Source organism: Chanodichthys erythropterus, chromosome 20, assembly GCF_024489055.1.
Source record: "Chanodichthys erythropterus isolate Z2021 chromosome 20, ASM2448905v1, whole genome shotgun sequence".
Classification (NCBI taxonomy): domain Eukaryota; kingdom Metazoa; phylum Chordata; class Actinopteri; order Cypriniformes; family Xenocyprididae; genus Chanodichthys; species Chanodichthys erythropterus.
In genome coordinates, this window is record NC_090240.1 from 9,020,310 (window position 1) to 9,047,027 (window position 26,718).

The 26,718-nt window shown below is 36.9% G+C and overlaps 1 protein-coding gene across 3 annotated transcripts in view; it reads left to right on the forward strand.

Moving 5' to 3' along the window:
• The window catches only part of cc2d2a (coiled-coil and C2 domain containing 2A), a 41,640-nt gene continuing 14,922 nt past the window's right edge, over window positions 1-26,718 (forward strand). The window contains exons 1-25 of one of the 3 annotated variants that reach the window (XM_067370832.1): window positions 1-57; window positions 257-413; window positions 498-573; window positions 3,344-3,394; window positions 6,147-6,227; window positions 8,457-8,574; window positions 8,700-8,791; window positions 8,867-8,968; window positions 10,747-10,839; window positions 11,095-11,313; window positions 11,608-11,767; window positions 11,844-11,980; window positions 12,091-12,222; window positions 16,513-16,722; window positions 16,804-16,910; window positions 16,990-17,130; window positions 17,207-17,363; window positions 17,574-17,821; window positions 20,406-20,583; window positions 21,610-21,763; window positions 21,873-22,020; window positions 22,111-22,249; window positions 22,456-22,659; window positions 23,052-23,144; window positions 23,645-23,736. In XM_067370832.1, coding sequence (XP_067226933.1) covers window positions 400-413; window positions 498-573; window positions 3,344-3,394; window positions 6,147-6,227; window positions 8,457-8,574; window positions 8,700-8,791; window positions 8,867-8,968; window positions 10,747-10,839; window positions 11,095-11,313; window positions 11,608-11,767; window positions 11,844-11,980; window positions 12,091-12,222; window positions 16,513-16,722; window positions 16,804-16,910; window positions 16,990-17,130; window positions 17,207-17,363; window positions 17,574-17,821; window positions 20,406-20,583; window positions 21,610-21,763; window positions 21,873-22,020; window positions 22,111-22,249; window positions 22,456-22,659; window positions 23,052-23,144; window positions 23,645-23,736 — 3,146 coding nt within the window. In that variant the 5' untranslated portion in view covers window positions 1-57; window positions 257-399. The other 2 variants (XM_067370835.1, XM_067370833.1) reach the window with 2 other exon arrangements.

Below are 26,718 nucleotides of genomic sequence, written 5' to 3' on the forward strand. Positions count from 1 at the left end.
GCGGGTTCGGTTGAGATTATTTACATCCGTTACCAGGCAGCGGGACGCAGCATGACGGTAAAACTATACTAAAATATAACGTTATATTTAATAGCTGCTCCTTTAGTGAAATAATGCTGCTCGAATTGTTGCCATCTGGAAAGCATTAGCATTTTGTATTTTACTCAGGGTTATTTCCTGCATCGAAAGAGTACAGTCTGCTGTTATTAAGAGATTTAATGACTTTGTGACAGAAACATCAGATGTGTGTTTATAGACGACTGTGTGTTTGCTGTGGATGATACAGTCAGTCCCTCTGCTGAAGGTTTATTACAGTTTCATCAAGAAGTCCCAGTGAAGTTCTTCCTTCTGATATGAACTGGGAAGATATCTGACATCAGTAACTTAGTTGTATTCAGAATGTCTTCGCCCAGGTAATCTCCAGTTTTTTATTATTTCAGGAATAAAAACAACAAAAGTGATAGTTTTAAGACTGTTTTCTGTCTTGTTGTCTTCAGTTATGTGCGGGAGAAGATCAGGAAGAAGAAGAGAGTAATGCAGGAGTCTTTAGGAAGAGTCAGAGATGATAAACAGGTCAGAACATGACAGTAAAAGGGTTTCAACCTGAATAATACTGTAAATAATAAGATTAGTATGTTAATAAATTCGTTTCAATTCAATAAATGAGTACAGAATGTGATTAAAATAAAAATATTAGTTGTTCATCTATTACATTTACTAAATTAGATTAAAATAAATAAATAAAAATGGATTAATAAATATAAATTATATTAAAATTAAGTTAATTAATTAATTAATTAATAATACATTTAACAGTACATTACTATAGTGAGTAGAAAAATATATACAGTGCACAGCATAAATGAGTACACCCCCTCTGAACAAATACAAAAGATGTATTTTCTTCATTATCACTAATACAATTCATGGAAAGATGGCAAAACTAAAATGTATTAAACATATACATAATAGAAAAATATGTCATTAATAGCCATAAAATAAGTAAATTAGCCAATTTTGTTTAAATTAAGGATTGCAGAAATCAGTACACCCTAGATTTAATTCAACAAATGTATAATATTCTAGCACTTAGTATGCCCTTCATAATTTTGAATATACTGCTCTGACCCTTCTTGCCACGGAGTGTACAAGTTCATGACAAATTGTCACATCTGTCCTGTTTAACTCCTGGATGTTGTTTTTAAGATTGAGTGCAATACATTTCCACAGAAGGTTTTTCACCTTGGGAGAATGCATATCCTCATTGTCATGTTGAAAAAATGCCCAACAATGCAGGGAATGAGGAAAGGGTAACATCTTCTGTTTCAAGTTTGTGTATTAAATTACACAGTGGTGTGGGAATTCATGACAGCATTGATAAAGCACAACTCCCTCACACCTTCAGCACTCATACATCCCTATATAAGAGCTTTACTACCACTGAACTTTACTGTGGGAACCAGGCACTTCTCACTGTACTCCTCTAGCAACACCAGAACATTTTGGATGCTGTTAGATCCAGAATGATTGATTTGGTCTCATGAGACCAGAGTATTGATTCCCAGAATCTATATTTTGTAAATATGGGCTTTTGAAATGGCTAACTGACTTTATTGTGCTTTGGCTTCAGTAGGTAGTTCCAGTGAGAACAACAACCATGCATGTCATTTCTGCACTCTTTTCATAGCTTTTGCTGGCTCTGAGACACTCGCTTGGTATTTCTCCTGCTCTATGTCTAGCAAAAAAATCCCTCATCACTAAATGAAAGGTCTGATTATTTCAGGGGCCTTGTCACAAGTCCATTGTTTTTGAATTTCAGTGTTACTTTTGCTATATTTTCACACTTAAAACAATGATTTGGTAATCCTCTTGCACCACTGTCCTCTTTTGTGCTAAGAAATAAGTCTCCCGACAGTTCTCTCCCAAGTCGTTCCATTGTTGTCAGCATTAAATCTCTGAATGATTCAGTGGGCTATATAACACTTTTAATTGTCAAGAAATTTCTTCTCTTTAAATGTTTTGGTTCAGCATACTTACTTGTTGATCAAACATTGCCTTAAACTTATACCAGAACATTTTTATTTTGTTTTATTTAGTAACTTTTAGGAGGGTGTACTCATTTTTGCTACACAACATTTTATCACCTTGATAAGAAAATCTTACTTTCCTGAATATTTTTGACATGCTTCTTTGGTAATTGATTAAGTTGTAATTGACTTGCTGGAACATAATCTTTAGAGATATAATGTTACATTATATCTCTAAAGAACACTAACATGTCTTCTAAGTAATGAGTAATTGCTGACTTTCAGAAGTTTCAGAGGGGGTGTACTCATTTATGCTGTGCACTGTATGTATCTAAATAGAAACAAATTTTAGATTCATAATATTTATTTTCAGTGTATAAATTGGGTGTTTATAGAAGATAGATGTAAATTTTAGGACAGTCCCTCCCACGAGGATGATCACAGGTGGTCTGTATCATCTAAAATATTGAAAACCCCTTGTATAATATAATGATCAGTGATTGTCATTTACTATGTGTGTTGTTCATCACCTGTCTTTTTAAGGTGCTGCACTTTTGGGCAATAAAGTACAACTGTCCGGTTCCGGAACTCTATTCATTTTCTCCATAGTTTTTTAATGACAACATATAAACCTTTAAAGACAGCCCTACTGTGAGCTGTGTGGTTGTTAATCGATAGCATTTGCTTCTGTTGAAGCCCTCATTATTTTAACATAGTTTTAAACTAATAATGTTTAACAGCTGATTTTGTGGTGATGAACTACATTACCCATGATGCTGTACAGAAAATCACACCAATCAGAGTCAAGACAAGCAAAACGCACCAGATTATCTCATTAGCTCCGTCCACTCCCATGAAGCACTGCAAAAGATTACAGTCAATTCTCCCTCTCAAAATGCTTTTTTTAAATATACATGCATATTTTTTTAGTAAACCTAAAATATATTGTTTTATATATAATCAACATTTTTAAATGAGTGTTTTTAATTGTGCTGTTCGCAATGCTTCATGGGACTGTAGTTCTTTCCCTCAGTCTGTTATCTTTGTATATTTGTCATTTTTTCAAATACTTTTTTTGTAGTGTTGTGATTCTCCTCGTAGCTGGCTTGTCACTTTAACAAAGATTTTTTTGAAATCCATATGGGAGAAATGAATGGAAAAAATACTTCCGGAACCATTGGAAAAATGTACAGCACTGTTTCACTCTACACAGACATGCACTTGCATGTTGGATGTATTTCATGTCTGAAGCTGCTAGCCATGTTTGTTAGTGTCACTGAACACATGTATGTGAAGCCTGTGCTGATCTGCTGTAGGCTTTGGTTCCGTCAGATGGGGATCTGTCTAAGGATCACGCTGCGGTGGAGGTTGGTTCTGTACTCACCTTTTCATCTTCCTGTAGTGTCTAACACATTCTTGCTGGTCTTTCCTTCAGCGCTGCTTCATTCCTAGTTCTCTCAAATATAGACATCTACAGTGGCATGAAAAAGCCATTTGAAGAATCTGTGAAAATGTGAATAAATTAAAAAAAATAAGTGAGATCATACAAAATGCATGTTATTTTTTATTTAGTACTGTCCTGAGTAAGATATTTTACATAAAAGATGTTTACATTTAGTTCACAAGACAAAACAATAGCTTAATTTATTAAAATAACCCAATTCAAAAGTTTGTGAACCATTGATTCTTAATACTGTGTTTGGTTACCTGTTTTGTGATGGTTGTTCATGAGTCTCTTGTTTGTCCTGAGCAGTTAAACTGAGCTCTGTTCTTCTGAAAAATCCTCCAGGTCTTGCAGAAATTTCAGTTTTCAAGCATTTTTGCATATTTTAACCCTTTCCAGCAGTGACTGAATGATTTTGAGATCCGTCTTTTCACACTGAGGACAATTGAAGGACTCAAACACAACTATTAAAAAAGGTTCAAACATTCACTGATGCTTCAGAAGAAAACACAACGCATTAAGAGCTGGGGGGTGAAAACAGGATGAAGATGTCACAATTTTTCTTATTATATTTAAATATCGTTGTTTTTCATTTAGTACTGCCCTTCGGAAGCAACAGAAGATACTTGCATGTTTCCCGGAAGAAACATTAAGTACAATTTACCTTGATATTTAAATTCAAAAGTTTTCACCCCTCTGCTCTTAATGCATCGTGTTTCCTTCTGGAGCATCAGTGAATGTTTAAACCTTTTTTAATAGTTGAGTTTGAGTCCCTCAATTGTCCTCAGTGTGAAAAGACTGATCTCAAAATCCTACAGTCACTGCTGGAAAGGGTTCAAATATGCAAAAAATCCTTGAAAACTGAAGAATCTGTATGACCTGGAGGATTTTTCTGAAGAACAGAGCTCAGTTTAACTGCTCAGGACAAACAAGGGACTCATGAACAACCATCACAAAACATAAAAAAAGTTGTGGATCATCCAGATAACCACACACAGTATTGAGATTCAATGGTTCACAAACTTTTGAATGGGGTTATTTTAATAAATTCAGCTATTGTTTTGTCTCGTGAACTAAATGCATCATCTTGCAACATCATGCAACATCTTTTATGTAAAATATCTTACTCAGGACAGTACTAAATAAAAAATAACATGCATTTTGTATAATCTCACTTATTTTATTAAAATTATTCCCATTTTCACAGATTCTGCAAGTGGTTCACATACTTTTTCATGCCACTGTATATTGCCAAGAAGGACAAACGAGCAGCACACCTGTGAATGAGTCTCAGAACTGGTTCAAATGAGTCTAAGTCTTCTGAAGTCACATGCTTTTAAATGGATCATTTCAAATGTATCATATGGACCAGTTTTATTTTAATAGGCTGAGTAACAAAATTTAAACTATTCCTTCATTGCTTTTCTTCTGGGCTCTCTTGATAATTCTTTGTCTCTCTTCTTGTATCCAAGCATGTGACTTCCTTAAATTGCTTCTGAGCAGTGAGGAGAATGCCGTGTGTTATCAGTTTATTACTAACAGCTCTAGACCTGTCACAAATACTGAATACTGATCGTGGTTATTTGATCTAATCAAAATGATTTAAGATAACAGCAATAATTGGTTTTAATTAGACTGTATCATATTATATTATATTTTTTATCAATTGATTAAAAAATTAACTAATTAATCACATTTTTTCTGTAATTAATCGTGATTAATCATGATTAAACATTTGAGTTTTTAATATTTTTTATATTGTAATAATTTCACAGTTACTCCAAATTAATGTAGGAACAACTTAAAGACAGAATATTTTAAATATTTGTCTAATGGGATCTTTTTATGAATAAAGGTCAGTATCACTGATACTAATACTGCAACTAATGTCTCTATGAAATTGTTTTTAAACATTAATTATAGACATTCAACATTACAGTATAACTGAAAGCTATCAAGTTCAACATTTATTAGGCTTAAAAATTAATTAATTGAAGTGATTGAAGTGAACTTAAAACAATCTTCACATAAACCCGTTATAGTAATAAATGTCATATTTACCTGTCTAACAGGTAGGAAATGTACCGACATTGAATAAAGTTATCAAATACTTTACAGTCTTCAGTGCATAAATATTAAATTAAATATAGATTAATCCTTATTAAAGCTACAATTTTCTATGTTACCTTTGTTCTTTGATTAACATTAATGACAGCAACTGGTTTATTAGGCTACTGTCACTTTAAGAGCTGCCGCTGCCAAACTTCACGCAGATCAGACTCGCGTCTCATTTTCTCCAAACTCCTTAAGTTAATTTAAGATGTCATTTAACTAATTTAAGACCGCTCTTATGAGAATACTCAACAAAATGGGTATTTTGGGAAAATTGGCAAAATAAATGTTGTTTTTTACATTTAACCAGAATTTAAAAAAAGCAAAATCAAAACACCAACAAAAAAAAACAGTCACAGTGGACATAAATATAAACGTGTATATATATATATATATATATATATATATATATATATATATATATATATATATATATATATATATATATATATATATATATATATATATATATATATATATATAATATGAAATATACTGTCCATTAGGTAGTGTTGATGATCATATATATTTTTATTGTAATATTCTTTAATATGTTATATTAGGAGCTGGCAGATGGAGAAGAGGACCTTGGTGAGACACTCAGACGCTCAGTGATGGCAAAGAGAATGAAAAAGAAGAATAAGGTCAGGACTGTGCTAACTTCAGAAATAGTGTATGATTACCAATATATACAGTGGTGGTCAGAATTACTGGCACCCTTGGTAAATATGATCAAAGATAACTGTAAAAATAAATCTGCATTGTTTATCCATTGATCTTTAATTCATACAATGAGTAAAAATCTAACCTTTCATTGAGGGAAAATAATTGAAAGTGGGGGGAAAATCACATTATGAAATAAATGTTCTTCTCCAAAACATGTTGGCCACAATTATTGGCACCCCTAGAATTTTTTATGAGTAAAATATCTCTGAAGTATATTCCCAGTCATATTTACATTTTTTTAGCACACCAGGGTGATCATAAACATGAAATTGTCCAGCCATGACTTCCTGTTCCACAGGAGTATAAACATGAGGAAACACAAAGGCCAAATTCCCTTAATCATTCATCACAATGACTAAAACCAAAGAATATAGTTCTGATGTGCAGCAAAAGATTGCTGAGCTTCACAATATAGAAAGTAGCTGTAAGAAAATGGCTAAAGCATTGAAAATCCCCATTTCCACTATCAGGGCAATAATTAAGAAGTTCCAATTAACTAAAGATCTTACAAATCTGCCTGGAAGAGGATGTGTGTCTAAATCGTCCTAATGCGTGGTGAGGAGGAGAGTTTGAGTGGCCAAAGACTCTCCAAGGATCACAGTTGGAGAATTGCAGAGATTAGTTGAGTCTTGAGTCTAAGAAAGTGATAAAAAAAAAAAAATATCAAACAGCACCTACATCCCCACAAGTTGTTCGGGAGGTTTTCAAGAAAAATCCTCTGCTCTCATCCAGAAACAATCTCCAGTATATTAAGTTGTCAGACATGATTGGAACTTCAAATGGGACCAGCTTCTATGGTCAGATGAAACTAAAAAAAAAATAGCTTTTTGGCTGCAAACCCACCAGATGGGTTTGGTGCACACATGGCTATTCTCATTTTTATTTTGAAAGTGAAGTGTCACGAGATCTTGCGAGACTAATATGTGACGAGATTTCTTGTCAAGGCGAAAAGTAGTCTTGTGATGTTGCCATGACAGAGTGTTAGGATGATTAGGAAAGAATATGCCACCGCTATATTTTCATTATGCATCCACTGTTGTTTTGCTTTGTATTTAAATAAAAAACATTTAATTCAGTTGAATAACGGTTGCTGCCGCTCCATATTTACAGAGTTACGTGCAATCGTGAAAGTAAACGCGAGCGTGCATTCAAACGCGATTTCAATACCCCGCATTTTGAAAGCGATGAATACAGATATCTCTCAATATGAAAGCTATTCTTGGCTGGGCAGTGTAGTTGTAACCATCTCTTAGCTCTGTATCAAAGAAACATTTGGTCTTATTTGAACTTTGAATATTGAGAGAGTGCAATTATGGTTGCACTTGTTGTAAAGTGTTACAGTTTTCTCTTAATCTTATTAAGCACAAACAGTAAGGTTTCATTTGTTAACATTAGTTACTGCACTGTGAACTATCATGAACTAACAATGAATGACTATTTTTATTAACTAACATAAACAAAGATTAATAAATACTGTAGCAAAATTATTGCTCATTGTTAGTTGATGTTGGTTAATACATTAATGTTGATAAATGAGATCTTATTGTAAAGTGTTAACATTTTCATTTATACCGTTTTATTTCTATAATCAGTTTGTGGAAAGGAGTTCAGTTAGGAGGTCAAAAGTTGTAGAAGCTCATAAATCATATACAGTAAGGTCTGAAGAGACTGAAATCATACAGAAGAGAAGTCAGTCAGTTGAGTTAGTGGCAAAACCTTTTACAGTACTTGAGTATTGTTGTCTTTTACTGCATATGATAATTCATACTCAGAAAGTAGAACTGAAATGACATTCATTACAAGATGATTAGTTAAAACATTTCAAATACACCTGCAGAATATTTTTTCTAGTCATGTATTTTGCCATTGAGAATTTCTTAAAAATAGTGTAAAAAATCTTGTCTCGTCTTGTCTCGTGAGATACCTGTCTCGTCACACCCCTATAATGCAAAGAATACATTAAATAGTGATTTAATAGTGTTGAGTGCTTCAGGGACCAGATAAAGAACCATTACCCAGTTTAAGTTCAAAAGTGTGGATATTGGTACAAAATATCAGTCCTTAGAGGCTGTGAAAGAATCACCTCAGACCTCATGTGCTTGTATTTGTTTTGTCTGTAATGTCTGCTTGTGGTCTCCATGTTGTAGCTGCTTAAAGAGATGGCGGTAGAGTCTCCTCCAGATGAGGAGGTGACAGCAGTGCAGGAGGTGAGAGAGGAGCAGGACACACAGCGGGGAGGAAGCCCTCCAGTGCGTTCTCCGAGAGGTGAGGCTATAGACCTCATTACAGAGCATAGGTTTATATAGTGTGTGACGACTGTAAATTCATAATGTTAAGCTGTTCCGTTTGGTTGTGTGCACACTATTCTCTCATCTTCACAATCTCTCTAGATCTTCCTCCTCGTCCTGTGATGAGGCCAGGATCCAGCCAATCAGAAACCACCATGAGACAGCGTGTGACTGAGAAGCTGAGAGCAGCGAAGGTAAAGGTCATGTAGGACCAGTGAGAGGAGAAATGTTTTTCAGAATACTAACTCATTATTGTGCTGTCTCTTAAGTCTAAAGCCGCTAGTCTTCTAGAGCAGGAGAGCATCACTGAGCCTGCCAGCCGCCTGCACAGTCTACGGGACAGAGACACCCTCACTCGATTTGACAGAGACGTAAGCACACATTTGAAACAGGAAAATCACAGTGGTCATGAATTGCAAAGAAAATTGTCAACAAGTAAATGTATGAACTTAATTTGTCCTGGTACGGTCATTCTTTGTTTCATTTAGTTTCCCTCTCACCATAAACCAAATATTGTAATATGTACTTCCGTTCAAATTTTGGGATCAGTAAGATTTTTTTTTTAAAGAAATTAATTATTTTATTCAGCAAAGACCATTTAATTGATCAGAAGCGACAGTAATGACATTCTTTTAAACTTTCTATTTATCGAAAATCATGAAAAATAAAACATATCACTGTTTCCACAAAAATCTGAAGAAGCACAACTGTTTTCAACATTGTTAATAATCATAAATGTTTCTTGAGCATCAAATCAGCATATTAGAATGATTTCTGAAGGATCATTTGACACTGAAGACTGGAGTAATGATGCTGAAAATTCAGTTTTGATCACAGGAATAAAAATTACATTTTTTAACATGTATTCACATAAAAAAAACAAAAAAAAAACAGCTGTTTTAATTTATAATAATATTTAGAATTTTTACTGTTTTCTGATCAAATAAACACAGCCTTGGTGAGCAGAAGAGACTTCTTTCAAAAACATAAAAAAATCTTACTGTCCCCAAACTTTTGAACAGAAGTAAGTACAGATGACTCTCTCTCTCTCTCTCTCTCTCTCTCTCTCTCTCTCTCTCTCTCTCTCGTGTATATATATATATATATATATATATATATATATATATATATATATATATATATATATATATATATATATATATATATATATATATATATATATATATATATATATATATATATAATATATATATTGTAAGAATGTAGTGGTACACAATCATGACGGTTCGGTACATACCTCGGTTTTGAAGTCACAGTTCGGTACGGTTTTACAGTTTATTTTTTTAATTTAAACTGCTTTTTTTTAACAAAATGTGTCTCTTTAAATAAATTCAATTACAAATACAATTTTATAATGTGTAATACTTACACATTACTATAATATTAAACATTATAATTAACAACAGAGCCCAAAATATTAAATTCAGTTGCTGTTTATTTTTAGATATAAAAAACACTCCAAAAAAAACCCACCAAAAAAAAAAAAAAACATAAGGCAGGTTTTGCATCAACCTCTACATCTAATTATAAAGTTATTTTTCTCATTTTTGAAATATAATCATTTACACATTTACTGTCATAACTTTTTCATGACAAATTTATTACAACATATATTAAAATAAATAAGACCTTACTAACAGGTAAAGTAAATATAATTTATATATGAGCTAATATATTGCATATATGTAGTGGAATGCTCTCTCTAGAGTTCATTTCTCTAGTGAACTAACATGCTGTGGACATTAAATGACTTGCCTCTGAGGTAAATGCAATGCTACATTAGATTTTATTCTTAAGCTGTTTTAATGATGTCTTTCCATGATTGAAACACTGGTTGAGAGATTGCACATAAAAATATCTATTGATCGTCTCGTCTTCTGCGCTTTTTACTGGTAGCAAACAGCAATGCATTACCATGCACACCCCCTTCTGGATTGGAGTGTGGATCGTCTGTGACCGACTGTATTCGTCATCTGACTGTATGCACCGAACCGTGACGTTCGTACCTTTCGGTTTGGGTGGAATATATGTAATGTTTACACCCCTAATATTTTGTAATTAGGAGTAAAACACAGTTTAGAAGTTGTAGTCTGATGTGCTCACATCCTGTCATGGTGTCCTCCTCCAGATGGATCCAGATCTCCGGGCTGATGAAGACTCATCCTTCGCTGCCAGGCTTAAGTTTCGTGACGCGGCCAGACGTGCAGTCAAAGACAAAAGTGTAAGAAATGCCTGTTTCTCCTGCGAGGACGAAGAGCACCCTTTAGGAGGAAATGAAAGTGATAGATGCACATTATAAAATAATAGATTCTGACTAGTCTACATTGTTCATAGTTGCATGTGTGTATAAATAAAGATGATATTTCCCACATCAGGTGAAGTATAAATGAACAGAACTGACAGAATTAATTAAGAAGTAACCTAGAAATCCTCCAATCCTGACATAGATGTGTGTGTGTGTTTGGTTTCTGAGCAGACCGAGGCTGGTTTGCCGACCGCTGAAGAGGCGTACAATTTCTTCACCTTCAACTTTGACCCAGAGCCTCAACAGCAACGCCGACGCAAGAAAAGACGTTCCAGGAGAACAGAAGCAGAGGAGGAAGGAGAGGGGGAATCGGGGGAAGAAGACAAAGAGGATGAAGAAGAAGAGGAGGAAGAGAGAGAGTGTGAAGGAGAGGAAGAGACTGAAGCCAGGGTGACTTGTGTTTGTGTTCTTTAATTCTGACTAGAAAAAACAACAAAGACAGTAGATGTACTCTATGTAAAGATGTACACTAACAAACAACAAAGTAATATCAACATTAAAATTATATCAGTGATCAAACATTAACCATTCAATCAGCAATTTTTTAGGGTCCTTCAACCAGTATGCAGTCTTTCAATTAATATTAGCTCATAAAAGTGGCGTTTATTGTCATTTTAAAGAATATAGCGTGCTATGTTTATAATTCATATAAACTCCCCTTAATGTGATTCAATCGCTGTTTAGGATGAAGATGCCCCACTTGTCAGAGATGAGGAGGAGGATTTTTTCATCATTGACCAATCAACACAGGACTTCCTGGAAGTGAAGAGGGCGGAGTATATGGACTACAGTAGGCGACTGCAGAGGGAGCGAGAGACACTGTTTGTTCCCAGCATGAGACCAGGTACAGAAACACAAACACTCTTTATCTTTACCCTCCTAGAGCAGCTCAAGTGATGGGTTTACCATGTGTGTCACAGTTCCTGCCTCAAGTAAGCTGCCCGAGAATGTGCGTCCCCGTTACCTGGAGGAAGAGGGGCTGTATGTGGGGGAGAGGCCATCCGTCTGCCTGACAAATCAGAGCATTTTAGAAAACCGAATACTGAAGCAGATCGAGGTAATTCTAGAAACTGTTTCAACAAGACTTTATATACTAACTTCTATAAAAATGATCCTGTAAATAACAAATGCTGTTATGTGTAATGTGAGTGTTTGTGATTTCTGCAGGGGAGGAAGTGGTTTGGAGACGATGGGCGTATCATGGCTCTGCCCGACCCAATCAAAGAGTCCTCATCAAGACCGCCTCTCTTCCACCTGGAGGATGAGCTGGACCCAGCACTGCAGACTGTCTACAGAAAGGTGAGGGATCCAGTTAATGATAACAATGATTTGATTGTATTTCCTGTGTTTTTTGTGCTATACCTTGGAGAGTTCAGGCCTGTCATGGACCACTAACTCACAAAGATTTTCATATTCTGTGTGGTAGTGAGTTCACAGCAATGACAGAAATGATCTGTTCCATCAAGTGACAATAATTTCCCCTTAGATTGATTTCTGGGGGCATTTTTACCTTAATTTCCCTAACCTTTGTAGATGTGTGCACCATCTTTTATGCTAAAGTGTATTTAATAATCAAGCAATTAATCACATTCATTCAATAATCAAAACTCAAATAAAAACTGAGCTGCATATAAACACTTAAATGGCTCATAATGCTTAATAAGGTTTATGATATAGTTATGTTTCTACTCCAATTTGTTGTTGACATATAAACACATAAATCCGAGTCTGGGGACGTGAACAGCTCTGGGTACAGCTCTAGAACATCACCGGTTGCCATCTCGTTATTACGATTAGGACATGGTGTGAATGCAGCATTGTTTTGGGTCAGGAGGAACTGTAAAATGCGGCTGATGTTTGTTTGTGGTGCTCAGTGACTAATGTCTGTCTACAACGCACTGATGACGTGTGATGTCTGCGTGAGCAGGTGTGTGGAGGTGTGGAAATACATGTGTTGATAGGCAGGTACGGCCATGTATTTGAGCTAAGTGCAATGACTGGACAAACATTTTTTGGTCCTGAAACTTCCACAGAAGATATATGTGCATGTTTTAATATTTAGACCACTTTTATTATTGATTTCTATCAGTATGTGAAGAGACTTTCAATCAGTATAACAAAACGTGTTTATAAAATAAATTGCCTACCTTGCCTTTAAATCACTCACCACTTTTTTGAGAGTGTATATGTGGCCCTTTTACACAAGTTCCAAGGCTGCTGCAATGAGTGCTTTCATAGAGTAACTAGTTATTAGATTTTGCCAAAGTTTTTAAAAAAGTAATTCAAAGCAAACATGACTGTGCTAAATGTGCTGGTTTTGGATGAGAGTTTTCTCTGGTCCCAATGCACCAGACCTCAAATATCATGGCAACTTGTGAAAATGTCTATATTGATTTTTGTTTTGTTTTTTTTTTTGGCTAGTTTAGCATAACTCTAAAATATGTCATGCGCTAGAAATTGCTCTTTGTGGTTGACTTTTAAAAATCGTGCTAAAATACAATCCTGTGATGTTTACTAGCACTTTTTGGTGTCATATCCTCCATGCAGCCTGTTTCCAGGCAATATGAAGTGCCAATAATATTTGTGGAGATAAGAGGTGTGAGAACGGAGATGGGATCCAGATGTGTGATGATGTCACAAATCCTGCTGTGAGATGGGGGAATGAGGTCACATGTGCCTGCCACGCCTTATAGAACACATAAACACACACACACACACACACACATACACACACACAATGGAGTAATAACACACCCCTTCTGCCATGTGTGTTTAATAAAAGCTGCTTGAGTATTATGATTGCTGCATGCAGATAGAAATGAATCAGAAGAAGAACACATCATGAGCACATCTGAATATTAATGCGCTCACAGACATGTGGAACTAATTGACAAAATGTTCTGCTAATGCATCCCATATCAAGTGTCCATCAGCAGCACATGACTGATAACCGATGAGAAAACTCATACACGGTGCAAGCAGTAGAGGAGGAGTTTTGACTATGTTCATCAATCCTGTTACCTGAGAAAGAAAAACATTACAGGCATGTTACAAAAAATGTTACATGTTTTTTATTTTTTATTTTTGAGCAAGTGAAAAACAAAAATTTTAACATGTCTACATAGAGTTTAAAACTGATTATTTTATTATCAAATAAATAAATGCTAAATTGCAAATTATATGAAGATTAAGAAAATGGAGCAGAATTTATTTATTTATTTATTTATTTATTTATGTGTTATGTCTCCCCACCATGCTGTAGAAAAGGATATTTAGATATTTACTTTTTTGGTGTCAGTTTTAAATGCAGTGACTACAAACCAATATTTGGTCCCAGACTAGTTAGCCTCTACTACGTACGGGTAAATTTATGCAAAATCTGCAACCCTGTTACTCATTCTAGATTTTTATTTTAATTTATTTACTTTTTATTTTCTACAGGTTTTTTTCTAGTTTATGTTTTAGATAACATGTTAGGTTAGGGTCCAATTCTCAGTATTAACTAGTTGCTTATTAACATGCATATTACTAGGATATTGGCTGTTTATTAGTATTTATAAAGCACATATTAATGCTTCATTCTGCATAATCTTATTCTACATCTCTTAATCCTACCCCATACCTAAACTTAACAAATACCTAACAAATACCAACTATTAATAAGCAGTAATTCGGAGTTTATTAAGGGAAAATTCATAGATAATAGTGAGAATTTGACTAAAGTTTGACCTTGTTTTTAATTATAGCTAGAAAATAAAAAAAATAAAAAAATAAAAAATGAAGGTATTAAACTGTATTCAAAAATGTCCCACATTTTGATAACAGGGCAGTGATATTTTTGTCATATACTATTCATATATGACATATACTATTGTTCATACAGTATGTATGTATATAAAATCAGTTTTTAGTTTAGTAGTATTAGTACTTTAGCTATGTGGATTTGTCATTTTTTTTTTTTTTTTAAATATTTAATTCGATTTAGCTCTAATGTATTTTTATTTCCATTTTAGTTGTAGTAATTTTAGTACTGAAACTTTAGTTTTTAATGTTTAAGTTTTATTATATTAAGTAATATTTATTATACTTTATTTAAATTACCGAATTAAAAAAAAAAAATGTTTCAATGCCAACACTGTAAAAGGCTTGTAAAAATGGCAAACTTCATTTAAAATAAATAGTCAAGTCAGTTTTTGTGTAGAATTCACAATACACATTGTTTCACAGCAGCTTTACAGAAAATCATGATGTTAATGTTTATAATATCTTAATACATTGGAATATATTGCCTATTAGTTGCTTTACATGAATATATTGTATGTATGCAAATAAAGATGGATATATTTATATATCCAACTTTATATAGAGAGCTGTGCGATAATATAGGTTACATTTTGCTACAATATAAACTATCACAAAGTTAAGATTTGCTATAAAGTATATATTGCTTTACATGAGTGTACTGTATGTATGCAGTAAATTGGGATATACTTGTATTAGTTGTAGGTTGGTCTATTAATTCATTTTGTGGTGATATTGATGATTAGGATACCTGTAAGCAGGACCTAAAAGCGCGTGCCCAGGAAGCCCCGTCAGACAGTGCATATATACTAAACTGAGCTCTGTATCACGTCTTCTTGCACAAATTCACACAGAATTATGTCAAAAATTAAATTATGTATTCTAGTAAATATAGTTGGTTATTTCTTAAGTGAATAAACAGTTGAGAAAGTAAACACGTTTACAGTATCAGTATATTATATCCGTACATTAGCTCTTAAAATGACAGCAGCCTAATGACAGCAGCCACAAAAAAAATACTTTGATTGTTGCGATCCTATCAGACTTATGATAGCAACCTGATTGTAACAAAGCACTGTTCGCCAGAGGAGAACTGGCCCCCTGACTAAGCCTGGTTTCTCCCAAGGTTTTTCTTTTTTTCATTTTAACACCTATTTGCCACTTGTTTGCCACCTGATGTCACCTGATGGAGTTTGGGTTCCTTGCCGCTGTCGCCTTTGGCTTGCTTAGTTGGGGACACTTGACATTTGATATTCAGTAGTATTCTTGACATTTATTCAACAGTGCTTCTGATCTGCCTGCATTGACACTATTCTTTAAGAGCTGCTGTGCAGCCAAATTATGTACCAGTTATCAACGTAAAGCTGCTTTGATACAATCTGCATTGTAAAAAGCGCTATATAAATAAAGGTGACTTGACCTAAGATTCCTGCTGCTGTCATCTGTTTTTAATGTTATTCAAACAACAAATGACAAAGAAAAATCACTCACTCCTCTTGACTAAATAATTAATTAATAAGGATGTTTAAACAGTGGGACAGCAACATCACACTGAGCCAGAGCTGGATCTCTAATAACCTCAGGATCAGTATCCCGAGTGTAGGAATGAATGTGAATAGACTACTATTAGCAATAGCATAGATGCCATTCAATTGTTTTAAAACAGAGTTAACAAACATAATATCCTAAAATAACAATCTACTTTTAAGACTATTTGTGGAAACGCATAATGAATGTCTTCTTTCTGAATTAATGACAGATGCTGTTACAATCTGCTCTCTCTCTCAGGCTCTGAAGTCCAAGCATGTGAACCTCTACATATCTGGAATAGGCAATCCCCAGGCTGACTACCAGCTTGATGTAGATGTATCGGGCCTCATCTTCTCCCATCATCCTCTCTTCAGCCGTGAACATGTGCTGGCAGCCCGTCTCGCCCAGCTGTACGATCAGCACCTGACCAGACAGCATAAGAATCTCACACATCTCCTGACCGATAAGGTAACCCAGAAGAGTTCCGTCAAAACCAAGCTTCCTGTTCTCAACGTACAGGTCTCATTCTTAAAGTGTGTGTTTGTGTAGTTGAACGGCTTGAGGAACACGATTCATAATATGTTGGAGCTACACAGAGGAGAGGCTCTGAGTCAGGTGACCCAGCAGAGGATAGCAGAATACAAACAGGAAGTGAGGTAAGAAACTTTTAATCACCCCTTCCTTCAGTATAGTCATTCTGTCACACTTAAATCTGTCTTGGGTCTGTATTGTCAGACACACTCGTCAGTTGCGTGATGTGGAGCAGGAGAAGGACAGAGCTCTCCTCAAAAGCATCATCAGAGTGTGGAAGGAGCTCAAAGCTCTCAGAGACTTCCAGAGATTCACCAACACACCCTTCAAACTCTTCCTCAGGAGGTACGGCTTCTGTCACATGTGCTTCCTCTCTGCGTTTGTGCTCTGTTTAATGTGACATGTGACTTTACCTCTGCAGGGAGAAGGTGGAGAGAGAGCAGGACGAGCAGGAGTATGAGGATGACATTGTGGCAGAAGTGTCTGAGCTGCAGGCGGAGACGGAGGAAGATTATCAGAAGAAGATGAGTGAATACAGAAGACGACACGAGGAGTGGAAATCCTGGAAGAGAAAACAGGTTCTAATACATGCAGTTGTTTGCATTCTCATTGGTAGCTGCGATGTAACTCGTTAACTTTCATTTAAAATCAGTGATTTTGTCTCTTTGTTTCTGCAAATCGTTGTCAATGTTAATAGCCACTTTTTAAAACTACTGTTTATGCATTTATAATCCTGTTTAAAAACAGACTGACAGGAGATGTTCACAACATGCATCTGATTCTCTCAGAAAGCCTTAAAGAAAAAGCAGAAAAAGAAAAGACAGCAGGAAGAAGAAGAGGAGGAGGATGAGGAAAGTGAGGAGGAGCTGGGCGAGGAGCCAGAGAAGCCAGATCCTCCAGAGAAACCAGACGTGAGCACCCTGGAAGAGCATGTGCGGGAGAAGGCTGCCAGGATTCGCAGGAAACCTGGAGAGTCGCTTCTGATTCCAGAACTCACTGTCTCCGGACCTGTCACCCCCAATGAGCAGTGTCCACGGTGAATGAACATACACACTGACACACTTACCTCAGACTTTCAGGTAGTGACTGTCTTTACAAAGTTACATAAATGAGGGCCGGTTCACACAGAACGTGTTTTTCCATTTTTTTCTGCTCAAGTTAAATTCAACTTTTAAAAACACGTCCTTTTTCACTTTACTGACCTGCGTTGTGTTAATGGCCCCTAACGGTTTTTGACAAGGTAAGCAACACTATTTAGCGCTCAACATTAAGACATGTCATATGCTTGTCCTTAGTAAGTCATGCACTAAGATCTTCAGGAGCACTGATGATTACAGACAGGTGTGTTGGAGCAGGGCTGGTAGGTCTCCAGGAACAGGATTAAGCACCCCTGCCTTTAGTATTAAACTTCCAGGCCATTAATGAACTTTGGGGCCGATAAATTGGGAAAAACAATTCCTAGCACTCAAACCACACAGCAATGCCCTGGCAACTACCCAGGATGTTCAAGCCACCACCTTCAACACCCTTGCTACTGCACAGCAATCTACTTAAAACATGTAGAATACCTTAAGGCTGTGACACACAAATCAACAGCTGGCCAGTGTCATGGTTGAGCATCTTTCGGTCTTTTTTGCAGTGTTTTCTACACTGTACTACACCAGTTGAACCCCTATCTGCAGGTTTTTTAGCAAGTTTAATCAATGTAATGTGCTAGTTCTCAGTTGGCTAGCGTCTTTGTGGTGTGTTCAAGCACATAGACAGGAGACACGAGGTGACAACACAGTCCGCTTTTGACGCTGTTAGTTCTTTGATGTCAGTTTGCTGTGCCTTGCCCTGGCAACTACACACAACACTCTTGCAAACTTAAAGGGTTAGTTCACCCAAAAATGAAAATAATGTCATTTATTACTCACCCTCATGCCGTTACACACCTGTAACACCTTTGTTAATCTTCGGAACACAAATTAAGATATTTTTGTTGAAATCCAATGGCTCAGTGAGGCCTCCATAGCCAGCAATGACATTTCCTCTCTCAAGATCCATTAATGTACTAAAACCATATTTATATCAGTTCATGTGAGTACAGTGGTTCAATATTAATATTATAAAGTGACGAGAATATTTTTGGTACGCCAAAAAACAAAATAATGACTTATATAGTGATGGCCGATTGCAAAACACTGCTTCATTAAGCTTCGGAGCATTATGAATCAGCATATCGAATCATGATTCGGATCTCGTGTCAAACCGACAAACTGCCGTGACGTGACTTTGCCGCTCCGAACCGCTGATTTGAAAATATTCTCGTTGCTTTATAATATTAATATTGAACCACTATACTCACATGAACTGATTTAAATATGTTTTTAGTACCTTTTTTGATCTTGAGAGAGGAAATGTCATTGCTGGCTATGCAGGCCTCACGGAGCCATCGGATTTAATCAAAAATATCTTAATTTGCTTTCCAAAGATTAACAAAGGTCTTTCGGGTGTGGAACGGCATGAGGGTGAGTAATAAATGACAGAATTTTTGGGTTAACTAACCCTTTAAAACCACTCAGAACACCTTAGCAACTCCCTAGAAACCACCCACAACACACTTGCAATCTTAAAACCACTAAGAACACCTTAGCAACTCCCTGGCAACCACCCACAATACCCTTGCAACCTTAAAACCACTCAGAACACATTAGCAACTCCCTTGCAACCTTAAAAACACTCAGAACATCTTAGCAACTCCCTTGCAACCTTAAAATCACTCAGAACACCTTAACAACTCCCTGGCAACCACCCACAACACCCTTGCAACCTTAAAACCACCCAGAACACCTTAACTCCCTGGCAACCACTCATAACACCTTTGCAACCTTAAAACCACTCAGAACACATTAGCAACTCCATTGAAATAACCCACAACACCCTTGCAATTTTTAAACCACTCAGAACACCTTAGCAACTTCCTGGAAACCACCCACACAACACCCTTGCAACCTTAAAACCACTCAGAACACCTTAGCTACTCCCTGGAAACCACCCCCACAACACCCTTCCAACCTTAAAACCACCCAGAACTTCTCTAAACTTCCTGGCAACAACCCACAACACCCTTGTAAACCTTAAAACCACCTAGAACACCTTAGCAACTCCCTGGCAACTACCCGCACCACCCTTGCATGCTTAAAACCACTCAGAACACCGTAGCAAATCCCTGGCAACCACCCACAACACCCTTGCAACCTTAAAACCACCCAGAACACCTTAGCAACTCCCTGGCAACCACCCACAACACCCTTGCAAACTTAAAACCACTCAGAACACCTTAACAACTCACTGGAAACCACCCCCACAACACCCTTGCAACCTTAAAACCACTCAGAACATCTTAGCAACTCCCTGGCAACCACCCACAACACCTTTGCAACCTCAAAGCCACCCATAACACCTTAGCAACTCCCTGGCAACAACCCACAACACCTTTGCAACCTTACAACCACTCAGAACACCCACAACACCATCCACCATAGCACTCTTACAGGGACTTTTGCCTGGGTTTCTCCAGACTCAGAGTTTTTCCAGAAAATGTAATATAAACTAGTTTTTGTTTGTGCCTTTTCTAGTGCCGAGTTCGCTCGTAGAGAGGATGTGGCCAAACGTGCCCTCTTCATCAAGGTCCTGTACAACGATAAAGAAGTTTCCAGAACAGACAGCCGAGCCCTCAACATGGATTTCAGAGTCCACTTTGGTCAGATCTTCAACCTGAAGATAGTGAACTGGCCAGAAAGCATCAAACTGCAGGTACGGTTGGGTTGTGTGTAGGGCTAAATGTTAGTTGACTAAAAGAGGCTTAGTCAACCAAGACTTTATTAGTTGGTTAGCGGCAGGTCGTTGTGGTAATTACAGTATGCCGGGTGGGAAATCAAAATGTCTGCCTATCATCCTTTGACCTTAAATATGGCTTATCATTTGAAACATGTAAGTAGTAGCAACTTTACATGGCTGCTCGTTAACCTAGATAAATGTGAGATATTATATATCCAAGTGTTTGTGCGGCTAAAGTATAGCACGCTTTACTGTAAGACATGGAGGCGTTGGCGCGATCACTTGCATTTTTTCAACTTAAAATACTTTTTCTCATACAGATCAGAGTAATACATCATTCAAAACTGTAAAGTTTCTCACAATAACAACAAAACATTGCTTTTGTAAAATAAAGAAAACAAACAGGATGCATTTTCTGCTGTCTCTGTCTCTGTGAACAGCAGTGCATCACATAAATGAACCAAAACTCAGCATATAGGCTACTTGCCTCACAGACATGAGAAATATATCTATAGAAAGCTTGAAACGTTTACCTTTAAACTAACCAATTTCAGTCGAAAACATGCTCTCTGATTATGTAATCCATATGAAAGGTGCATTTTTCTCTATAGGCGCGTTACTGCGGAGATGACGAGTCAGCATCATCAACTTCATCTTTGCAGCCGACACTGACTCAGAAAACACTAGTTTATTAATAAACAATTAAAATGTTATTTTATAATAATACATTTTTTTCCGACACATTCAGAATCATTACTTTTGCCAGTGCTTTGTGGCAAGCTTTATGTGTGCACTTGAGCGCGAGGCATATATTCCGCTCCCAGTATATTTAAGTAATTAAATTAATATAAATGTGCGATTAGTCGACTAATGTCTTAAATGAACAACTACTAGTCGACTAGAAAAATCTTTAGTCTGGGGCAGCCCTAGTTGTGTGTATACACACAATTGCATTGGCATCTGTCTGTATATGTTTGAGATGTTCTGGATGTTGTCTTGCAGGTGTTTGAGAGCGTTGGCTCATCTTCCACCCAGCTGGCTGAGGTGTGTGTGCCACTTCCAGAGACTTCTGTCCTCACCGGCAGTGCACCATCTGAGGAGATGGAGTTCAGCAGCAACCACAGGGTCACCTTCAGCCATGAGGGTGTCGGCAGTGGTAAACATCTCTTAAACCTGCCTAAACAGATTCCTGTGTGTCACCGAATCAAGGGCGTCTCAGATTGTAGGAGGTGAAACGAGGTTGTGTTGTATCTGCTTTGTGGTAGGTGTTGCATTCTCTTTTGAGGCTGACGGCGCTAACACACAGACTCTGATGACGTCAGGGAAGCTCTCCTGCTGCGTGTCATGGGCTGTAGGGGAAGATGACATCCCCCTCGCTCCCCCGTCCACTCAGCCTGGAGGGGGCCTGTACAGGTCAGAGAGCCAAACAGAGATCCAGCCCTCCATTAGCGGGCCTTTTTCAGAGTTGTGCTGAGTAAGATGGACTGCTTTCTCTCTCTTCAGTGGTCTCGGGCAGATGGATGCTATAGCCTGTATCGGGGCCTCTGGTCTGAATGACATGAAGAAATTGGGGAAATGGGCAGCTGAGTCTCGCCTCGACCCCAACGACCCCAACAACGCCTCCATCATGCAGCTACTCTCGGTACATTTCCCAGAATTCTCTCCAACTCTTGAATGCCATTAGCCATTCTAATTTGAATAAGACCAGTGCTGGTACATTTCCATTGATGGTGAAATATGCAGTTTAGTCATTATAAAAAAATATTTGACTACTCAACTCCACAGTAGAGAATACCAATAGGAGTCTATTGTTCAAGAGTGCTGTGTTTTGTCTCCGTGTCTCTGTAGGTGGTGAGTGGTGGAGACGTGGCGGTTCCTGAATACTTTCGTCTGGAGCAGCTTCAGGAGGAGTTTAATTTCCTGACTGATGAGGAGCTGCAGCGTTCACGTCGCTTCCGTCTCCTGAGGCTGCGGAGTCAGGAGGTGGCGGAGTTCCGGCACTTTAAATGTGTCCCCTCCATGGAGCGGGAGATATCTGAAAAAGTGTTCCAGGTGAGATCACTTAACCTCTGTGAAAACAGCGTTATAACGGACATGCTGAACTGTCTGTGGAGTGCTGGGTGTCCTAAGATTGTTCAGGCCAAGGACTTCAAAGAGATTTGAAAAAGATATATAACAAAGGCAAGACTGTCCAGGTAGGAGTCGAAAGTTGCACTGAATCACTGTAAAGAAAAACATAGTCAATTTGTTTATAGTTTATTGTAGCACCACCTAGTGTCGAGTAGATGTCTGTGCAGGTCTGTGAATGAAATAGACGGTGAATATAGGTTTCCAGCAGCTGCAACAGTCTAATCTTTTTAGGAAGTATGTACCTGTAATTAGTTCATATGTTTATTGAACATATGTAAGAACAAGCAGGTGGATTTGTATCAATTTTGTTTCAGGATTATGAGAAGAGACTAAAGGAGGGCGAGATCATCGATACAAAAGAGCACATTGATTCACATCGAGCCCTCGTGGCCAAATATCTACAAAAAGTGAGTGATGAGTGAAACTGAGCTGTGGAGTTATTTGGCTTTCTTTCTTTCTTGGACTACCGTTAAAAAGTTTGGGGTCGGGAAGATTTTTACAAATGTTTTTGAAAGAAGTCTCTGAAGCTCACCTTGGCCTCATTTATTTGATCAAAAATACAGTAAAATAGTAATATTGTGTAATATTATTACAATTTAAAACAGCTGTTTTCTATGTGAATATATATAGTAGTAAAATGTAATTTATTCAAGTGATCAAAGCTGAAGTTTCAGCATCATTACTCCAGTCTTCAGTGTCACATGATCCTTCAGAAATCATTCTAATATGTTATTATTTTATATATTATTTTATGAAATTCAAAAGAACAATATTTATTTAAATTAGAAATCTTACTGACCCTATATCTTTTTTTCTGTTCATCTTTATGTTTTAATTATGTAAGGACAGTGGACAGTGATGTGAGTTATGTATTGGTCATCAAATTCTGTTTGTCTCTCTGTTTCAGGTTCGGGAGTCAGTCATTAATCGTTCCCTTATAGCGAAGCATCATTTCATCCTGTCTGATGTGGTTTCAGAGGACGAGGTTCCCAGCATCGGGTAAACTGCTCTATTGTTGATCTAATACACTACTGCAGACTTTAAATAGAGGCGTACTGAATCAGACTCCACCCACTCCTAGACGCCATATTCAGATATGGTCTTTTACACAAACTTGCCCACTAACAAATGCTGACACTTTCTTTGAAGCTAAATGCAGTTCATTAAGGCCACGTACACACTTTAAGTTTCAGGAGTGACAACCACATTTAAATGTGGGAGAGAATCCCCTAAATTATCATCACATGTGTGTATGGAACACAACTCACTCTCAAAAATGTGATGATTGACAGCTTTGAGACCATAGCGACGTTCTGGCGTCCGTTAATGTGACTATAGTAATATTACAGTGACAAAACACTCATTATTTTCAGCAATTTAACTAAACACTGTTTTGTTTATGCTTGTGCAGCCTGTTTCACACAGAGCACGCTCTTTCTGTGTTGCCATAGTCACTCATTTTAAGAGTTTTTGGGCTTGTTGTTTAAGCTCTTCTCATAAAGCAAATGGGTTTATGAAGTTATTAAAGTGAGCAGACATGAGTCGTGATATTTTGGTCTTATTTTCAGCATAAAGCATTTGTATTTATTTCAGTTTATTTATTATGGGCTTATTCTTGTTTGCTGATTTTACTAGCAAGATCTGGCAACTCGAATGAGTCAAGGCTTGTGCTTTCCCTGTGATTCACCACACATACAGAAGAGAGACACATCTCAGATGAACGTTAAAAAACGTCATTAACAACTAGTTGTTCAGTTCAGTTCCGTACACACTGCATAGAATTTCTGTAAATGCGGTTGTCACTAACTGTATTTTTCAGGATTTAATTCAGTTGTAGAATGCGGTTGTCACTCCCGTATTTTACTGAACTGTATGTGTACAGAACGCAATTAAGAAAGGTGAACTGACAACCGAATTTAGCTGCGGTGTGTACGTGGCCTAAATAACTTTAGTATTTGATGATGATTATATAGAAGATTAACATGTTTTAAGGCAGTTTATGGTATGTTCCTGCAGTGAGCAATGTAGTTTGAGCAAAGACTGCTAAGCGTGAGGCTTTATCTAAACTTAGACCTGTATAAAGTAACCTTTATTTGACAATTCTCGTCTTTTATTTCTCTTTTTTTCTCTTGTATGTTTGTATATTCAGTGGTCCAGGTGTTGGGTATGTCCTGAGGATTTTTTTCGTTCTTTTCTCAGTCTTCAGTATTCCTTTATTTTCCTTGTGTTCCTCCCCTCAGATCTGTGTGTTCATGAGATGCCATTTTCTGTAGAATTAGTCAGTGTAAAGTATGTTAGAGGAGTCCAGTCTCACACTCAGAGTGTGTTTGTGTGTTTGATCTGCTGTACGTTGAGTACTGATAGTGTGTTTAGAGTAACAGCACTGATGTATTTATTTAATAAGCCTCATGTTCTTCCAAACCCATATGGCATTCTTTCTTTGTGGAGCACTAAAGGAGTGGTTTAGCTGAATGTTCATGCTGCTCTTTTCCATATAATGAAATCATACATCGACTAACATAAGTGATTAAAGCTCTGTGTGAGGAACAGGCTGAAAGAAAATATTCTCCTCCAATTTAGCTTTCACAGCCATAATGATATTCAGAACAACAGCATGGTTGCTTTTATGCAGCAGTTCACTAAACGAACAAACAAAACTTGCATTTTAGACACAATATTGCCAGATACCTTGACTCTGCCAACAAAAATAATTCCATGCAGAATCAACACAGTAGTGGTGATTCATTCCTGTATGAATTAGTGTTTGAATTAATCAGTTGAGTGAATGATTCAATTCCTCACTAATAAAGATTTAATAATTAAGTTTATAGTTTGTATTTTCATGCACAGGAGACCTTGTCAAAAAATAAATAAATAGCCTAATACACAACTCATGTATGTACACATACAGTGCTCAGTGTGAATGAGTACACCCCCTTTGAAAAGTAACATTTTAAACAATATCTCAATGAACACAAAAACAGTTTCCAAGACTAAGTTTAATATAACATCTGTTTAACTTATAACATGAAAGTAAGGTTAATAATATAACTTGGATTACACATTTTTCAGTTTTCCAAGGGCATGGAGTGATGGTAGCATCTTCTCTTTCAGTATAGAGCAGTACATCTGTGAATTTATGATGCCATCGATGAAATGCAGCTCCTCGACACCAGCAGCACTCATGCAGCCCCACATAAGGACACTGCCACCACCATATTTCACTGTAGGCAGCATGCATTTTTCTTTGTATTCCTCATCTTTGCGATGCCACACAGTTTTGAAGCTATCAGTTCCAAAAACATTTATCTTGACTTGGTCTCATCACTCCAGAGTATAGAGTCCCAGTAGTCTTCATCTTTGTCAGCATGGGCCCTGACAAACTCTAGGCGGGCTTTTTTTGTGCCTGGGCTTTAGGAAAGGCTTCTTTCCTGGACAGCACCCATGCATGCCATTCCTCTGCAGTGTACACCGTATTGTGTCACAGGAAATAGTTACCCCACTTTGGCTTTCTAGTTCTTTACATAACTCGCTCCTGTCAAACTTCCATGGACATCCTGGACATCTCTGTGAGATGATTGCAGTTCCATCTTTTTAAAATTTTTGTATTTTCTTTCTCAGGTATTGTGACATTTCTCTTCCATGTGGTGCCATTGCTGACAGCATGAAATGAGAAAGGGTTTTAACACCCTTTTATAGTCAACTGTCTGCTGGACACATGTATAATGAACAATTAGACTCACCTGTGGTTGAATTCTTGTGAAATTAGACATTTGTAGTCTAAAATTTAGCTTTGCTCCAGAGACTTTCAGTGGGATGTACTCAGTAAAACTGTTTTTTTTTTTTCTCTAAGTTATATTATTAACCTTTCATGTTACAAGTTAAACAGATGTTATATAAAACTTAGTCTTGTCAGCATTGTGGAAATAGTTTTTGTGTTCATTGAGATATTATTTAAAATGTTTCTTTTCAAAGGGGGTG